This window comes from Pteropus medius, unplaced genomic scaffold (assembly GCF_902729225.1).
Source record: "Pteropus medius unplaced genomic scaffold, Ma_sr-lr_union100, whole genome shotgun sequence".
Taxonomy (NCBI): domain Eukaryota; kingdom Metazoa; phylum Chordata; class Mammalia; order Chiroptera; family Pteropodidae; genus Pteropus; species Pteropus medius.
The window spans coordinates 13,658,986-13,678,285 of record NW_024344370.1 but is presented as its reverse complement, the minus strand read 5'-3'; the positions used below and the strand labels follow the sequence as shown (position 1 = coordinate 13,678,285).

Genomic DNA, 19,300 nt, shown 5'->3' with positions numbered 1-19,300 from the left:
TAAATCTCATAAACACTCTGTGGAGCAGACACAAAAGCATATAGTACATAATTCCATTTATATGAAGTTTAAGAACTAGCAAAGCTAGTTGATGTAATAGAAATAAGAGGAGTAACCACTATCTTAGGGGATACTGACTGACTGAAAAGAGGGATGAGGAAACCTTGGACACTGGAATGCTCTATATTTTGATCTGGGTGATGGTTACATGGGCATATATGTGTAAAAATGCACACCGATGTCCATAGCAGCATTATACACAGTGGCCAGGACATGGGAGCAACCATAGTGTCCTACAATAGATGACTGGCTAAAGAAGCTGTGGTACATATATACAATGGAATATTACTCAGCCATAAGAAGAGATGAAATACTGCCATTTGCAACAACATGTATGGACCTCGAAATAATCATGCTAAGCAAAATAAGCCAGAAAGAAAAGTTGAAAATCACATATCACTTATATGTGAAATATAAACCTAAAAGCAATAAATGAACAAGACAAACAAACAGAACTCATGGACATGGACTATAGATTAGTGGTTACCAGAAGGTAGGGGGTGGTGGGGGGAAGGGAGAGGTAGATGAGGTAAAGGGGGTCAAATATGTGGTGACAGAAAGAAATCTAACTATGGGAGGTGAACAGTGTCAATATATATATGCCTTACTGTTAAAGTGTACAGCTGAAACTTATTGGATTTCGTTAACCAATGTCACCATAAATAAAATTTAATTAAAAAAAATTCACCTAGCTATACAATTGGTACACTTAATGCACTTTACTCTGTGTGTACAGATATACATTACATTCCATAAAATTTTAACAGTATCAAAAATGTTTTTGAGGAATATTTAATGATGTGATAAAAAGCCTATAATATCATGTTAAATCAAAAAAGATGGAATTTTATACTGACAGGGAATAATATTTTACTCCTGATTTAGAATAAGAATAAAGAAGGAAAAGGATTAAAGAATACACCAAAGTGGTAACTCCGGGTAGTAGAATCTTCTTTATATTTCACTGTATTTTCAAAATCCTCTATAGTTACCAATTGGATTGAGTGATTGATTGATTAAATAAATGCACACACACAGAGTCATGCTCTGCATAACATTATATCAATGAGAGATTGCACAACAGTGGTCCCATAAGCTTTTAATGGAGCTGAAAATTCTCCATTGCCTAGTGACTTGTAATACTTGTAACACCGTAGCGAAATGTGACACCAGTTTTTGGTGATGTTGGTATTAACAGACCTACTGTACTGTCAGTCATATAAAAGTATGGCACATACAATTATGTACAGTACATAATACGTTACAGTGTTAATAAACAACTATGTTAATGGTTTATTTACTATACTATACTTTTTATCATTATTTTATAGTGCACTCTTTCTACTTAGAAAAAAAAGTTTGCTGTAAAAAAGTATGCTGTGCTACACAGGCAGCAACTTCACATCTCATGTTTACTGTAGCCCTTGATTGCATTTTCTCTTGTGCTCGATTTAATCTTGTGTTGCTTTGTATAGTAACATGCTTACAGGCTGTATACAGCCTAGGAGCAATAGGCAATACCATATAGCCTGGGTATGTAGTAAGCTATACTATCTAGGTTTGTGTGTAAGTACACTCTACGATGTTCACAATGATGAAATCACCTAACGATGCATTTCTCAGAATGTGTCCTTGTCACTTGGCAATTCTTGATTGTATTTGCATTTAAAAAAGGACCAATTAGATCAGGATCAACAGTGTGTCACAACATAACACAACACAAACCTGGCCTCCTGGTCTAGAGCTGCTCTGGCCCAGTGGGCCAGCACCCCATGTGCCATGAGCGCCTGACCAGTTCCAACCAGCCTGTCAAAACTACCCAGCACACACAGCCTTGACAGAAATCACTTCTACACAAGGTCACTTTTTTGAAACTGGGAGAAACAGCTGTTTTGTCTAATTCATATAAACAAACTAAGGAAGTAAAACAAAATGAAAAGATCAAATGAAGGAACAAGGAAAATGCCCAGAAAAAAAAGAGAAAAACAACAAGGAAATGAGGATAAATAATTTGCCTGATAAAGAATTGAAAGAAACAATCATAAGAATGCTCCTCAAACTTGAGAGTGGAATAGAAGAACTTAGGGAGAAGACCAACAAAAAGTTATAATGTATAATAAAAAACCAAGCAGAACTGAACAATACAATAATTGAAATGAAAAATACAGTAGAAGGAATTGATAGCTGATTAGCTAATACAGAAAAATGGGTCAATGATCTGTAAGTCAGACTAGTGGAAATCAACCAATCAAAACGGCAAAAAGAGAATTTAAAAAAATGAGCACAGTGAAAGGGTCCTCTGGGACAAAAGGAAGCACACTAAGATTCACATTATAGAGATCTCAGACAGAGAAGAGAAAAAGGAACAGAAACTGTACTCAAAGAAATAATGGCTGAAAACTTCTCTAACCTGGGAAACAGACACGCAGGTCCAGGAAGCACAGATAGTTCCAAACAAGATGAATCCAAAGAGACTCACACCAAGATATATTGTAATTAAAATGGCAAACATTAAAGATAAAGAGACGATTTTAAAGGCAGTATGAATAAAACAACTAGTTACAAAGGAAAATCCCTAAGGCTATCAGCTGACCTCTCAGCAGAAACTTTACAGGCCAGAAAGGAGTGCTAGTCTTTTAAATGCTGAAAGAAACCTGCAACCTAGAATAACTTATCCAGCAAGGTTATCATTCAGAATTGAAGACAAGATAAAGAGTTCCTGAGAAAACAAAAAGTAAAGGAGTTCATCATCATTAAACCAGCTTTAAAAGAAATGTTAAAGGGTCTTCTAATGTAATGCTGGCTTTGTAGAATAAGTTAGAACAGAAAAGGAAAGGCCATAACCAGAAATGAGGAAATATGAGAAAGGGAAAAATCTCACAGGTAAAGTCAAATATTTAATAAATATAGAGAATCAAACATTTAAAAAGTTACTAGGAAGATCAAAAGACAAAAGTACCAAACTCAACTTCAAAGACTAGTTAAGAAGAAATTCATAGTAATACAATAATAATAGGGAATTTTAATATCCCATTAACATCAATGAATAGATCAGGACAGAAAATTAATAAGGAAATAATGGTCTTAAATGTCACATTAGATCAGATCAAACTAAGAGACATTTATAGACATTAATTAATTAATTGACATTTATTCTGCAAAACCTGCAGGATATCTTTTTCCCAAGTGCACATGGAACATTCTCAAGGATAGATCACATATTAGGCTACAAAACAAGTTTCAAAAATCATATCAGGCATCTTTTCTGACCATAATGGCATGAAACTAGAAATCAACTATGGGAAGAAAGTGAAAAAACACAAATATGTGGAGACTAAACAGCATGCTACTAAACGACCAATGGAGAAAGAAAAGAGAAGAGAAGAGAAGAGAAAAGGTAAAGAAGGAATCAAACCAGAAATCAAAAACTATCTTGAAACAAATAAAAATGAAAACAACTTTTCAAAATTTATGGAATGCAGCAAAAGCAGTTCTGTGAGGGAAGTTCTGGTCGACTGCAAGAAACAGAAAATCACAATTAAACAATTTAACTCTACATCTAAAGAAACTAGAAAAGAAGAAAAAAGAAACCCAAAGTAAGCAGAAGGAAGGAAATAATTAATCAGAGCTGAAATAAACAAAGTACAAATTGTAAAAAATAGAAAAGATAAATGAAACTAAGACTTAGTTCTTTGAAATGATAAACAAAATTAATAAACCTTCAGCCAAACTCATCCAAAAAAAGAGCCCAAATAAATAAAATAAAAAATTAAAGAGAAGTTACAACAGACCACCACAGAACTACAAAGAGTCATTAAAGAATACAATTGTATGCCAACAAATTCAACAATCTAGAAGAAATGGACAACTTTTTAGAAGCATATAACCTAAGACTGAACCAAGAAGAAATAGAAAAATCTAAACAGACCAATTACTGGCAATGAAAGTGAAGCACTAATTGAAAAACTCACAAATAAAAGTCCAGGGACCAGACAGGTTCACGGGTGAATTCTAACAAATGTTTAGAGAAGAATTAATACCTATCTTCTTAAAGTATTTAAAAAAATTGAAGAGAAAGAAAAGCTTTCTAACTTATTCTACAAAGCCAGCATTACTCAGATACCAAACCCAGACAAAAACATTATAAAAAAGAAAATTACAGGACAATATTCTTGATGAACACAATGCAAAAATTCTGAACAAAATATTAGGAAACTGGACAGCACATTAAAAAGATTATACACCATAACCAGTAGGATTTATCCAGGGATGCGTGGATGGTTCAACATCCATAAAATCAAACAACGTGATTCATCACATTAACAAAATGAAGGATAAAAATCATATGATCAGCTGATTAGATGAAGAAATAGCATTTGACAAAATTGACAAAATTTAACATTCTTTTATGATTAAAAACTCTCAACAAAGTGGAAACATACCTTAACATAATAAAGTCTACATATGACAAATTCACAGCTAATACATTATTCAATGGTAAAAAGCTGAACTCTTTTCCTCTAAGATCAGGAACAAAAACAAAGATGCCTGCTATAGCTTCTATTTAAAATAGTATTGAAAGTTCTAGCCACAGCAATCCAACAAGAAAAAAAAAAGCAAGAAATTAAAAAAAAAAAAAAAGGAAGAAGTAAGACTGTCACTATTTTCATGCGACATAATACTATACATTGAAAACCCAGAGACTCCATCAAAAAACTATTAGAACTAATAAATAAATTCAGTAAAGCTGCAGGGTACAAAATCAACATACAGAAATATGTTGTATTTCTATATATCAATAACAATCAGAAGGAGAAATTAAGAAAATCCTGTTTACAATTGCATTAAAAAGCATAAAATACCTAGGAATTTAACCAAGAAGGTGAAAGACCTGTACTTTGAAAACTCTAAGATATTGAAGAAAGAAACTGAAGAAGATATAAATAAATGGAAGTATATACCTTGCACATGAATTGGAAGAATCGATATTGTTAAAATGACCTTACTGCCTAAAGCAATCTACAGATTCAATGCAATCCTCATTAAAATACCAATGGCATTCTTCTCAGAATGAGAACAACTAATCCTAAAATTTATATGAAACCATAAGACTCCTAATAGCCAAAGAAACCTTGAGAAAGAACAAAGTGGGAGGTATCGTGCTCCCCAATTTAAAACTATACTACAAAGCTACAATTATCAAAACAGTATGGTATTGGCATAAAAACAGACATATAGGTCAGTGGAATAAAACAGAGAGCCCAGAAATAAATCCTCACTTACATGGTCAATTAATCTACAAAAAAGGAGGCAATGATACACAATAATACAGTCTCTTCAATAAGTGTGTTGGAAAAACTAGAAATACATGCAAAAAAAAATGAGATTAGACCATTTTCTTACACCATATACAAAAATAAACTCAAAATAAATTAAAGACTTAAATGTAAGACCTGAAGCCATAAAACTCCTAGACGAAAACACTGGCAGTAAATTCTTTGACATTGGTCTTAGTAACATCCTTTGGATATGTTTCCTCAGGCAAGGACAACAAAAGAAAAAATAACCAAATGAGACTACATCAAACTAAAAAGGTTTTGCGCAGCCAAGGAAACCATCAGTGAAACAAAAAGGCAACCTGCTGAATAGGAGAAGATATTCACAAACAATATATCTGATAAAGGGTTAATATCCAAAAATATGTAAGAAACTTAGACAATTTAACACTTCAAAACACTATAAAAACACTATAAATTGGTGTCACCACTATGGAAACAGTATGAAGATTCCTCAAAAAATTAAAAAATGGGCAGAGGACCTGAATAGACATATCTCCCAGGAGGACATACAGATGGCCATACAGATGAAAAGTTGCTCAACATTACTAATTGTCACGGAAATGCATATCAAAACTACAATAACACTTCTCACCTGTAAGAGTGGTTATCACTAAAAATATCAACAAATAACAAGTGTTGTCAAGGATGTGGAGAAGCGAGAACCCTTGTACACTGTTGGTGGAGCTGTAAATTGATGTAGCTACTATGGAAACAGTATGACAATTCCTCAAAAAATTAAAAATAGAGCTGCCGTATGACCTAGCAGTACCATTTCTGAGTATCTAAAGAAAACAAAGACACTAATTCAAAAAGATATATGTACCCCTGTGTTCACTGAAATATTACTTACAATAGCCAAGGTATGGAAGCAACCTAGGTGTCCACAGATAGATGAATGGGTAAAGATGTGGTATACATAAAGGAATATTACTCAGCACTAAAAAAGAATGAAATCTTGCCATTGCATTAACATGTATGGACCTAGAGGGTATTATGCTAAGTGAAATAAGAGAAAGACAAATATCATGATTTCACTTATATGTGGAATCTAAAGAAACAAAACTAATGGATAAATGAAATAAAATAGAATCAGACTTACAGATATAGAGAACAAGCTGGTAGTTGCCAAAGGTGAGGGGAGTAGGGAATGAGTGAAAAAGGAAAAAAAATTATAGAATAATTATGAATATTGAGTGATTTTAAAAATGCACATTTTCTCACCAATAGTACAGATAATATAGAAGGGCTGAAACTGGCTCAAAGAATCATCTTTTGAGGTGCCTTTGCTGGGGGGGCAGTAAAAAATCCGAGAAAGGCAGTAAGATTTAATAAAATGATGACTATCTATACCTACCCTATTGTGTAGGGAAGGCATACATTATAATTGAGTAGCTAATTAATTGTTCCTTTAGTAAGTTTTTCTTTTTCCCCCCAAACAACCCATAATTAGATATATGAGGAGTTTCTTGTCTTAGTGCTCCACAATTAGAATTTAAATTTTAATCCTCAGTACAAATAATTGATTCTAGATAATCTTCCATTATTTTATGTGAAGATTATTTTTATGTTAATTTCTAATGACTGAAAGGAAGAATAATCACTAATCTGCTCCACTTTAGATGCAGCATCAAACATTTCTACGTGGGCAGTTAAATTATCAGAGTAAAATCAATTTGAGTAGAATATTGAATATAAGGGCAGAGAGACTAGAATAATAGTCTGCATCTGGCTATGGAAGTAAATTAAGGAAAGAATGAAAATGTGGTATCGAGTTCAGCAAAGCGAATTTGGGCAGGTGAGCAGAGAATGGAAGGAAAGGCAAATACCTGTGGCTAAAACCACCTCCAAGCAGCTTACTCCAAATACTAGTCTTCCTTACACATTTCAGTTGAGGAAACCAAGGGAAAGATAAAAGAAATTGGCAAGGAATTAAGTACTGTATAAAACATCAGTATGCTCAAAAAAATCACACATCTGCAATTCAACAGCTGATTCTTTATGTTTCATGTGACGAAACATTGCTACGACAGAGAAAATATTAAATTTCTCATCAAGCAACCTAGTCCGGCTATTAAATTTCCAGGAATTAAGTGAGGAAGCATTATAAAAATAACACTTTTTAAAAAAGTTAAGTCCTTTCAGCTTCATCATCATCACCTCCATAAGTTATTATGACTATCGTTTGCCAAATTATCAAAAGCACCTCTATCTGATTAAACTTTCAATACAGTAAAATCAGATGAGAGCTCAAAGTTCACTGGAACTCTAATATTACTGGCACTAGTCTCTCTTGAAGTTTTTTTTTAGGCTCTCGAAACCTTAAGTAAACAAATCCAACAGCCAGTGAAAACTGACACACCCAGAAACTCTCCGCAAAACATTTACTTCATAGTTCACAACAGACTGTCCTATTCTGTCTCTGGGTGGCCTTGCCTGGAGCTAAAGGTAAAAAATAAAAATAAAAACCACTCCCTAACACCTTCACATTTTATGGGTGGAAAAAATGAGATGGAAAAAGGAACAAGCAGGCTTCAGAGAGAGGGCAGGCACAGAGGAACTATCATCTTCATGGCATATACATACCACACCTTCTGACTCTCCTAAGACTTTCATTTTTGCTTATCTGTACCTCTAGAATTCTTCAAACATCAGATGTATAGGAAGCGAGAGCTGAACTATCTTTTATTCCCACGAGCCAAAAAAAACCTATCCTGGAACCAATGTCCAGGATTCTCAATTAACCTTCATGGCCAGAAATCAATTTGCTCAAAGGCACCTATGATGGCAGTTCCTGAGGTTGCTCTCAACAGCATCCTAACAGAGAATTAGTGAAAAACAAAGTCTCACTCCATACATCCCTAAAGACAGGTTAGATATCAGTAACATGCACTGGGGAGATATTTTTAGAGAGAGGGACTTGGTGGACCTTCAGCAAATCACATCATAAGGAATCCGCCTACCGGTAGAATTAACAATATATACAAAAAAGGAAACTGCTCTAACCTCTCTCAGCCTCACTGCAGTATTTCATTGGTAAATGTTAGTGTGGAATTAGTCACTGTTATTCGCCAGGTTGCTCTCCAGGTAAAGAGTCAAAGGATCCGCCATCAGCTACCACTCCAAAAACAGCCTTTGCCAGTCTTGACCCAAGAAAGTACCCTGGACAATGTTTCTCTCCTAACGATAAGCAGGAAAATAAGCAAGAAAGGAAGGGAAGGGGAACGAGTGTTTAGTTTTGTAAAGGCCAAGTTCTCTCCACATATTCCTCTAGAAGCAATTTATTTTCAGCGCCTAGATCCACTTCTTGAAAATGGAAATCTGATTTTTACCTTGTAGTAAAATAATTTTCACTTATCACACCTTCTTAAAGTTCTGAGTAAAACCTGAGGCCACAGCTCTTGCAACACGGACAATAATTCTAAGAACAAAGTTTCACAAAGTACTAAAAATCAAGTTTAGAAAAAGAAACCTAGGATTTTAATAAAAGACTGGATGATTGCTGACTTTTTTTAATACTTACCCACTCTTCGACATTAGGGGGCTGCTCATCATAAATATGTTCCTTTTCCCACAAAATGTTTGACTTGTCATACTGGTTCATCTTTCTTCGAGTTTTCACAGCAAAGAAAATTATTAAAGCAAAAGCCACAATAACCATGAACCCCAGTACAATGGCAATGGCCTAAAAGAGATTAAAGATATTGACATAATTAGATTTTAATTGCTTACTTTATCCCAATTCACCTTCTACAAGTACTAATCCACCCTCTACAAATACTCTATTAAATATCTGTGGCTTAACTGATATAAAACTGACGCAAATGGTTATATTTTAGAAATATAAAACCTAGCCCATACCATTTGAGCTAAGACTAGCAAAACACACATACTTTGATTCAGTCCTCAGAATATGCTTCTGTTATGTACTATCACCATCCCCATTTCAGAATTATAGAAAACTACTCCAAAGCTTAAACACCAAGGGGCCATATTTTATAGAGGCTCTGCCTTACCATAAACTATGCAGACATGATCTAACCAAGCTATAAATTTAAGAAAATGGACTAATGATTTATTTAGTCTGGCAGGTTTCTCTGTTTTAGGAGTCTTTCATGTACTTACTAGAAAGGGACCTCTGACAAGGAAACTCTTCCCTTGACATTTCTCCCAATGTCTGATAAGTATACTAAGGGGTACACTGGCCCAGAGGCACGTGGAGTTGAGGCAAGTACCAGGACTCTGCCTCTGCCTTGAATATCTGCTAATGGGTAACAGGAGGCTTGCTCTGTAGCTAACGGTGATATCCTTTTTCAAAGAATACAGCTTCTAGGTAGTCAGAGGAATATGAGGAATGGGAGTGTAGTAAGATATTTATTACAGATACATCTGAATGTCAACTACAAACACCCTAAAAACTTTCATTTGCAGGGAAAACATTTCAGTCAAAACAGAGTGACTCATTCAGGTAAAAGAATAAGAATTCCTGAGTCAGAGTGAGGAGGAAAAAAAAGCAAGGAAAAAAATTAGTAATCCAGAAACATTTTCTTAATATAATTAGGGGGTGATTCATGGTTACTGAAGGCAGGGTTCTCTATACCACCTGCACATTTGAGTCACCTGGATAGCTTTTTAAATTACTGACTTAACACTGAAAATCACAAAACATTTTTGAGAGAAATTAAAGACAATCTAAGTAAATGGAAAGACATCTATGTTCACATATCAGAAGACTTAATGTAAAGATGACAGTACTCCCCAAATTGATCTATCGATTCGAGGCAATCCTTCAAAATCCTACCTTGTTTTTGCAGAAATTCACAAGCTGACCTCAAAATTCATATGAAAACACAAGGGATCCAGAAACTAGCCAAAACTATCTTGAAAAGGAACAAAGTTGGAGGACTCCCACTTCCTGATTTCAAAATATACTACAAAGTAATCACGACGGTGTGGTACTGGCAAAGGATATAAATATAGATTAATGGAATCAACTGAGAACCTAGAAATGAATCCTGACATTTATGGTCAATTCATTTTTGACCAAGGCATGAAAACAATTTAATGATGAAACAGTCCTTTCGAAAAAAAATACCAGTACAATGGGATATCCACAAAGAATGTTGGGCTCCTCCTTCCTTATACCATGCCCCAAAAAAACCTCAAAATGGATCACAGACCTAACAGTAAAAGCTAAAATTAAAAGTCTTAAAAGAAAACACAGGAGTAAATCTTTGTGACTTTGAACTAGGTAAAGTGTTCTTAGATATGACACTGAAAGCACAAGCAACAAAAGAAAAATCAGACCTCATCAAAATTAAAGGCTTTTGTGCAAAGAACATAAAAAGAGAATGTCAAACTAAGAGAAAATACTTGCAAATCATATATCTGTAAGGGACCTGTATCTAGATATAGAAAGAATTATTATAGCTCAGTAATAAAAATAAAAGTAGCCCAATTAAAAACTGGACATAGATTCTAACTAGCCATTTCTCCAAAGAAGATATATGTGCAAGAAAACATACTCAACATCAGTAGCTGTCAGGGAAATGCAAATTAAAACCAAAATGAGGTACCACTTCATATCCATTATCATGGCTAGAATCAGACAAATAAAAACAATGTTGGTGAAGATGTGGAGAAATCGGAATCCTATCTATTTCTGGTAAATGTAAAGTGGTATAACTACTGTGGGAAGGAGTCTGACAGCAATTCTATCCCTAGATATATACTCAAATCAAGAGAAATTAAAACACAGGTTCACACAAAAACTTGTACACAAATGTTGAGAGCATTATTCATAACAGCCAATGCAGAAATAGCCCAAATGTCCATTAACTGATGGAGAAATAAAATTTGGTAAATCTACAATGGAATATTATTCAGAAATAAAAAGGGATAAAGTACTGGTATGTGGTACAACATGGAAAACCTTGAAAACATTATGCTAAATGAAAGGAGACAATCATAAAAGACTGCATATATTTTGTGTTTGTAAGAAATATACAGAATAAACAAATCTATAGAACAGGATTAGTGGTTACCTAGGTCTGAGGAGGGTTAGGAAAATGAGGAGTGACTGCTAATGGGTGTGGGTTAGTGAAATGTTCTTTGGAAAATAGTGTAAACGTTCTACAATTGACTGTGGTTGGCTGCACAATCCATGAATATACTAAAAACCAATGAACTGTACTTTAAATGGATGAATTACGTGGTATGTTAATTGCATCTTAATAACAACACCCAGTCCTTCTCCTAGATTCTGATTTAAATAGAAGTGGGGTCCTGGCATCAATATTTTTTAAAAGTTCCCAATGTGATTCTATTAAGCATCCCAAGTTCAGAGCCTGTGACCCAAGAAGAGAGGGGGTGGGAAAAAAACAAATCTCCCCATACCTCCTGAGGATCCACCACACAGTAGTGATATAAATATGTATCCACGTAGAGTCCAGAAGCTGTAGATGAATAAAACTGGTTGCAGAGGGCAGTAATTTGTGAGCCGTATAAAGACCCAGAAGTCTGGGCAGCTGGGTTGACTCCCATTATGTAGACGATTGTGGCAATAAATACCAGGGAGCCCAGGATAGCACTCACTATTATCACGGTCAGGTAATACCATCTTGTTCTAGATATTTCAGATCTTATAACACTGGTAATAAATATCACCAACGCAGCAATGAAACAAAAGGCAGCCATAGCCAATAGGAAGCCCTTTGCCGCTCTTGGATCTGTATAGCCTCCATAGCCATAACCGTAGCCATAACCATAGCCATTTCCATAAATTCCTCCATAAGGGTAGCCTAAACCACTTCCTATTACATTGGTCCCATAGGCTCTGTCCCAGGCAAGTGTGGAGGCAACACAGGCAAATATGGCAATGCACATCACGATAATAAGCATAGATAGAATCCGAATCACTCCTGGAGGAGAGGTCCATTTGTAGAAATGAAGAATTTCATCTTCTGGGTAGAAAGAATACGCCGTGTGAGACAGCATTGGTCGAACATGCATCTCTCCACCATACACGTCATTACTTGGTGCATAATGATTGGGTCTGCTGAAATGCACATGAAAATAACTTCAAGTTAGCACTTTTTGGAGATAAACAGAAAAAACATATAAAGTACTTGGAATAATTTAAACAAACCAGTGGCAAATAAAACTATTGTTAGTACTGCCCCCCTGCAAAGAGGAAATTTGTATCCCTCCAAAATTCAAATGTCAACATTGTAAGCCCCAATGTGATGGCATTAGGAGGTGGGGCCTTCCAGAGGTAATTAGGTTCTGAGGTGGAGCCCTCATGAATGGGAATAATGTCCTTATGAAAGAGGCCCCAGAGAGCTCTCTCACCTCTTCCGCCACGTGAAAATATAACTAGAAGTCAGCAGTCTACAACTCAGAAGAGGGCCTTCACACTATATATGTGTGGGGGAAGGGGGCACATGAGAAATCTCTCTACCTCACTCTCGATTTTGCTGTGGACCTAAAACATTTCTGAAAAATAAAGGCTTAAGAAAATGTAAACTATGTCATAAATCAGTGTTTACATCAATCATGAGTTGAAATGATAATATTTTGGATATACTGGGTTAAGTGAAATATATTATTAAAATTAATTTATTTTTAATATGGTTATAAGAAAACATAAAATTACATATATGGCTCACATTATATTTCTATAACACTGCTCTGAAGCAAAAAAAAAAAAGTTTAAAAGCAAGTAAAACTAAATTGTGTTGTTCAGGATGTATAAAGTGGTAAAATAATAGAGAAAAGCAAGAGATGACCATATGTCAGAACAGTGGTTTCCAGGGAAAGGAGAGGACACAAGGCAGGACTTTGAGGTGTTCTGTTTCTTGATCTAGGTGATGATTTTACTTTGTCTTTATTCATCATCTCATATACACGTTCTGTGTCCTTTTTTATTTGCATATTATATTTCACCACTGTTTACAAAAGCAACACAAAATAAGCATCAGACTTATGATACACTACTCAATGACTATTTTCTCTAACATATTTTAAGGACCATATTGTCATAAACAACTGGATCACTACCATGTTCAGGTATTAGTTAGGAGGCTATACAATATGAACACAACCCCAACTACAGTTACCAGAGTTAAAGCTACAAACTATTTTAAAAAAGAAAATCCCTACTAATGTTTGATAGCAAATATAAGAATTCACTGTTAAATCCCCAAGCAACTAAGGATGCCAAGAATCCTCAACTTTCCTTCTTGCTTTAGATAATGGCAGAAATCACTCTTAAAACTGACACTGTAAATCACATTATGCTAAGTGAAAGAAGTCACAAAAGACCACATATTGTATGATTCCATTTATATGAAATGTCCAGAATGGACAAATCTAGAACAGAAAGTAGATTGGTGGTTGCTGAGTACTGAGGGGAATTGAGGAGTGACTGCTAATGGGTAGGGGGTTTCTTTGGGGAGGGGGTCATGAAAATGTTCTAAAATTGTGGCGATGCTTCCACAACTTTGTGAACACATTAAAACCACGGAACTGTCCATTTCTAAATAAGTGAATTGTATGGTGTCTGGACTATATCTCAATAAAAGTGTTATTTAAAAAACTGATGTTATGTTGTCAATGGTCATCTAAACAAGGCATTAATATGAAAGTTTCATAACAACTGTGAAAAACAAAAAGGAGTAAATATACACACAATATAAGCCTTTACCATATTGAAGCAAACATTTGATACAGGTGACGATAGTTGCCTCTGCAGAGAAAATTGTCATCCTGGAAGTTATGGGTAAGAGGGAAACTCATTTTTCACTAAATATACATATTTTATTTTTAGAAGTGAACAAACAATAGATGAAAGTTTCAACAATAGATATGTATTTTTTTTTTTTTACACGCGATAGACTATTTAAAAAAGAAAACTAAAGAATTACTTACAATTCGTCAGGTCTATATGGAGGTGGACTTTCAAAAGGCCTTGAGGACATGGCTGATGTCAATAGTCACTCAGTCTTCAAGATGAGAAACGTCCCGTAGCTCCCAAGATAAGCCAATCTAAGCAACATAAGTAGGGTAATGGCATTACTACTGAGCTCAGAGTTTCCTTGCAGCACTAAGAAAACTGATGATACCAATCTCAAGAAACCTCTCATGCCACAGTTATTTTTCTTGTCCTTCTCACTGCTATTTTTACACATTGGACCATTAATTCTTTGAGCACAGGAAATCACTGAGCATAGGGCCAGCCTGGAAGCCCTCACAGCACCTAGCATCATGTTCTGCATATCAGCGGCATAAAATATGATTTAAACTTGAATTTCTAAGTTGTAGTAATAAAAATTTCACAAAGCTTTTACAGCATAGGTAAAAATAGTATTGTTTCAAATTGCTTTTGAAAGTTCATATAAAATTAAGTGTATATGAAAGCATGTATCTAGAGTCTAGCACATACTAGCCCCTCACTGTTAACTAAAGCATAATCTGGTTTAAAAGTTTGCTTTTATCGTTACAAATGATTGCAAGATGCATCTCTGGATGGTGAGATTATGGACATTTTCCCCTTCTGTTTTTCCAAGTCTTCAAAACTGAGCATAATTTTTACAAAAGGGGGAAAAACATTAAACACACTGTATTAAAGAGTCTTCCTCTCTAAGAGAAAGGCAGAATGATTTTGTTCTAAAATTCCTCAGAGCATAAATCCCTAAACATCTGAGAGGCAAGTTCACTCAATGAATAAGTATTCATTAAGTGCCTCCATTATACCGCAGGAACCTGTGCAAGTATGAGACAGTTCTCCGGAAGGTCACACACAAAGAAAACAGCTACTACAACAGGCATTTTTAGGGCTGAAATACATGATAAAGTACAGTATGGAGATACCCGAAGACTTAAAGAGAAAAAGGTGGAAGCTGGGAGAAGAGAGGGAAGGAAGAAGGGAGGAAGGATGCATGAGCAAGACCTGTATCTGAGTATATTATAGTGTCTAGCATTTTTTCTTTTTCAAATAAGGTATGTGCAGTCATACATCACTGTTAGGAACAGTGAATCAATTCGAACTCTTTAAACTTTGTTCTTTAAAATCAATGGCAACAATCTTCCACATCCTTAGGGACAATTTCAAATGTCTCAGAACAAAATATTGCCCAAATGTATATTAGGTAAAACCTCAAAGATAAAAATATATTGAATGTTAGTAACAGCAACACAATTAGTGAAATTTTTTCAAACATAGTGAGGGAAGACTTCTCTACATTTTTTTTCGAAAACCATTTTATTGAGCTATAACACAGAGAAGTCCACAAACCATAGGTGTACGTAGCCCTGTAACTAGTACGTGAATACACAAATAAATGAGCAATTTAGGCCAAAAGATTACGGTGCTATAAAAATAAAAATCCAGATTGTCTTTCTAATTGACATTCAGAAAAACATTAAGAAAAACTGAATTTAAACACTATTCATTGCAGGACCCTATTTTAAAGCTGAATGCCAAGTACTTGCAAATTGACCTGAGAAGAATCTTATTCCTTCTATACCTATGGCTCACTCATTCAAGATTATGCCAAAAATTCTAGGCATAATGGTGGTTTTTGAAAATTCCAAATTAATCCAGACTCAGGCTGTAGTTTAAGTTTTGTCAAAAAAAAAAAAAAGACAACAAAATCTCTTCAAACTGCTATTTCATAAATTCAGAGTTTAGTTGTCACGTCTCCTCACCAGCAGAAATTTTAAATTGCGAAGCAAATAATTTTGGAAAGCTCATTAAGAACAAATCATGCCACACCAAATTCATTTCCTTTTTTGATGTTACCAGATTGGTACACGAAGGAAATGCAAAGAGAATCCTGAGAATCTTGAGTGCATCCTTGTGTACAGACAGTGTTAGGCAGATTCCTAAAGGGCTCAACAATGGAACCTAATTAGGATGAAAGAATGGACCATTTCCACCTGGAGGGAGGTCTCTAGTAGTGACCTCCCTCCAGGTGGAAATGGTCCATTCTTTGTGGTCAAGCTTATGCAGATTTGCAGCTAACAAACCGCTGGGTACAAGTTCATCAACCTTGATCGAATTCTATGTAAGGTTAAAATGATGGGTTAAAACAAACCTAGAGGCCTGACATAAGTTTCTCATCTTCTCTGAGTCTCACTACCCTCCTCTGCCAAATGGGGGAATAATCTTGACCTCTAAGCTGGGATAAACTAAGTAAGACAATGAATTAAAGAAGATAAGCAAATGCATTCACAGCAAGGTGGTTATCCTGAAGGTGAGAAATTTCACGTTTAGGCAATTAGTATACTATATGCTTGTTCAAATACTGGTTGCATGAATAACATCATTTTTAAAATGTAAACTCAATTAAAAAAATAGTATATGTACTGACTAAGGGAGATTTGACTTAATAATTGTTCATTTTAAAAAGTGCCTTTCCTTGGTGAGAATTTCAACAAAAGCTAACACACTATTCCAAACTCGGGCAGTATTCACAGAGATAATGATACAATTATTAAAAGACAAACCTCCGCCCAGCCTTGAAATTTGTGCATCATGTTCCAAGTAGGTGCCTCTCTCGGAGGGTGATTAAGATTATTAAAGATACAAAATTAAAAAAACAAACATGTCTTAAATGATTGAAAAATAGGAAATGTTTGTCCTGGAGAACTCATCTTAGAAGGACCATTATGGCAGCCTTCAAATATCTCAAGAACTGAGTTTGTAGTCCTAGAAAGGGTTCTTTGGGAGGTGGGAGGGAATGGGGTCAGATTTCCTCTCAATGCTAGAAATATCTCCCTCACTTCACCCCATATGCCCTCCCAAAATAACAAATAACAAATTTGATTTCATGCCATTTATGCAAAGCTTAAGCTGTTTGATACTTTGAGGATACTGGATAGGAGGTCTCTTTCAAGACAGTTGGTAACTGCTTTACGCCATAGCCAAAGGAGAAAGAGAACCAAGAACAGACTGTTGTCCGATGCCCAGCATAGCAAATCATGGCAGTGATAGGGACCTAAGTCAAATAACTAAGTAAGAGGGGCAAAAGAGAAGCAGCAGACCCTTGCTGAATATGTTAGCTGAAAGCCAGCTAATGTTACCATATAATAAAAGTTCTCCTTTGGAGTTTCTCTGGAATTCTCTACCTTTCACTAGTCCCTATGGCCTCATATAAGTTTTCTGTAACCTGCTTGATGTGAAGGCAAAATTCTTCCTATTTTCTTCTAAAGATAAAGTTATAATTATTGCTCTTTCAAAGAGATAAAAGATTAAATTTAATCTCATAAATTAACTATCTTTAAGCTCCCCAGTTACCTCCCAGAGGGAAGTTTTCTTTAGTTGCATTTTGAGGCTTACCTGATTAGAATATTTAGTGGGCTTTTTTCATCCACATTACTATTTATGAAAATATTAGAGTAAAAAGACCGTGCAGATTTTTGTTAGACCTTTCATTTTAGACTCCAGGCTTGGAGCTGTTCTATAACCTAGTTACTTTTCTGAATTTGAATGTGGTATGTATCACCTAAGGATCTTACTGAAACATAGATTCTGATGCAGAGGTGGAGCCTGGAATTCTGCCTTTCCAAGAAGGTTACAGGTGATGCTTATATGGTTTTGTGTATTTGACCCTTTTCTCTACTTTGCCTTCAGACTGTAAGCTCTTAACTACTTTTGTTGAACTTGAACTCTAGACAAGAAACTCACAAAATCAAGGCCCTTCTCGGATTGAAACCTCTCACTAGGCAATGATTCTTATAATATATGGTGTGCTTAAAAATTACCTGGAGGGCTTATTAAAAATGCCATTTCTGACACAGAGCTCGTCTATTTCAAAATCTGCCTAATTTCAAAATTTTAGACAGTTTATTAATGATGTGCCTACAACCTAAATAGAATCATTTAATATCAGGCACAACTTTAAAAACTTTTTAAAGGCTAATTAACTATTGCTGTATGTGATTGAAAAGGAACACACTGCCCTTAAATATATTTTTTACTTTTTAACAGTTTGCTTTAAAGAATAATTTTGGGCATAGCATTTTCAGACTTTTCCATTTCGTCTTAGCTCAGTTTTTTATTAGGACAGCTTTTGATCCCTAAAGGTGTTTGCTCGCCTTTGAAATGGAGTTCTAATAAGGTCTACCTTTTAGAGCGGTTGATTAAATGATATTACGTACCAAATGCTTTTAGCACAGGAGGCACTGCCCATCATTCCCCTATAGAGCTTGAAAATTATCTAAATCTTGCTATCCTCCACTCCATCATCTAACAAGGGAGGCACCTAATAACTAAATAAATGCAAAACTACAAAAAAGAAAAATGGTGTTTTTGTCTGAGGAGATATCTGCTATTGTTGCTCAACCATTTAAAATATTTATTTTTTAAAAAAACATCGGAAAGAGAAAATAAAGGTCCATACGAGCAATCCAAAAGAAAAATTGTTACACTTGGAAATGCGCAGTTTGAGAAATCTATCTTTAGATTTAAACTAGTCTAGAAAGAACTAGTTTTCAATCACAGCAAGAATCACCAACAGTGCCTTAAAGGGAAGGGTTTCTCTTTTCCAAGGATCCCAAGAATACACCTGTTGTGCGCGAGGGCACTAACCTGGAAGGCTGCCTCCTCCCCGCCCCGAGTCATTTCCCAGATGGGCACTTTGCCCAGCTACCTCCATGGCTGGCCTGAGGATGCCGTGGCTTTTCCTCTGGCTCAGTCGCTTCACCTGGGACACGAGCGGCTCGGGGTTGCTCTTCCAGCCCCAAGATGCAGAGGCCATTTTGGCCCTTCAACCCACCTCTCCAAGCACACTTCTTCCCATGCAGGCAACAAGTCTGAGAGACGCAGAGTTCTCAAAACCCGGCGGAGGTCTCGAAACCCGGTGGCCCTGCAGAGGGCAGGTCCCAGGGTCCGTGCGCCCCCG

At 35.6% G+C, this 19,300-nt stretch overlaps 1 protein-coding gene across 6 annotated transcripts in view; it reads right to left on the bottom strand.

Moving 5' to 3' along the window:
• The window catches only part of OCLN (occludin), a 41,426-nt gene that overhangs the window by 20,982 nt on the left and 1,144 nt on the right, over positions 1–19,300 (bottom strand). For 5 of the 6 annotated variants that reach the window (XM_039870149.1, XM_039870151.1, XM_039870148.1 and 2 more), the window contains exons 2-4: positions 14,325–14,441; positions 11,793–12,453; positions 8,920–9,081 (exon numbers count right to left, since the gene is read on the bottom strand). In XM_039870149.1, coding sequence (XP_039726083.1) covers positions 8,920–9,081; positions 11,793–12,453; positions 14,325–14,374 — 873 coding nt within the window. In that variant the 5' untranslated portion in view covers positions 14,375–14,441. Of the gene's footprint in view, positions 1–8,919; positions 9,082–11,792; positions 12,454–14,324; positions 14,442–19,174; positions 19,265–19,300 lie in introns of those variants that run through there. The other variant, XM_039870150.1, reaches the window with a different exon arrangement.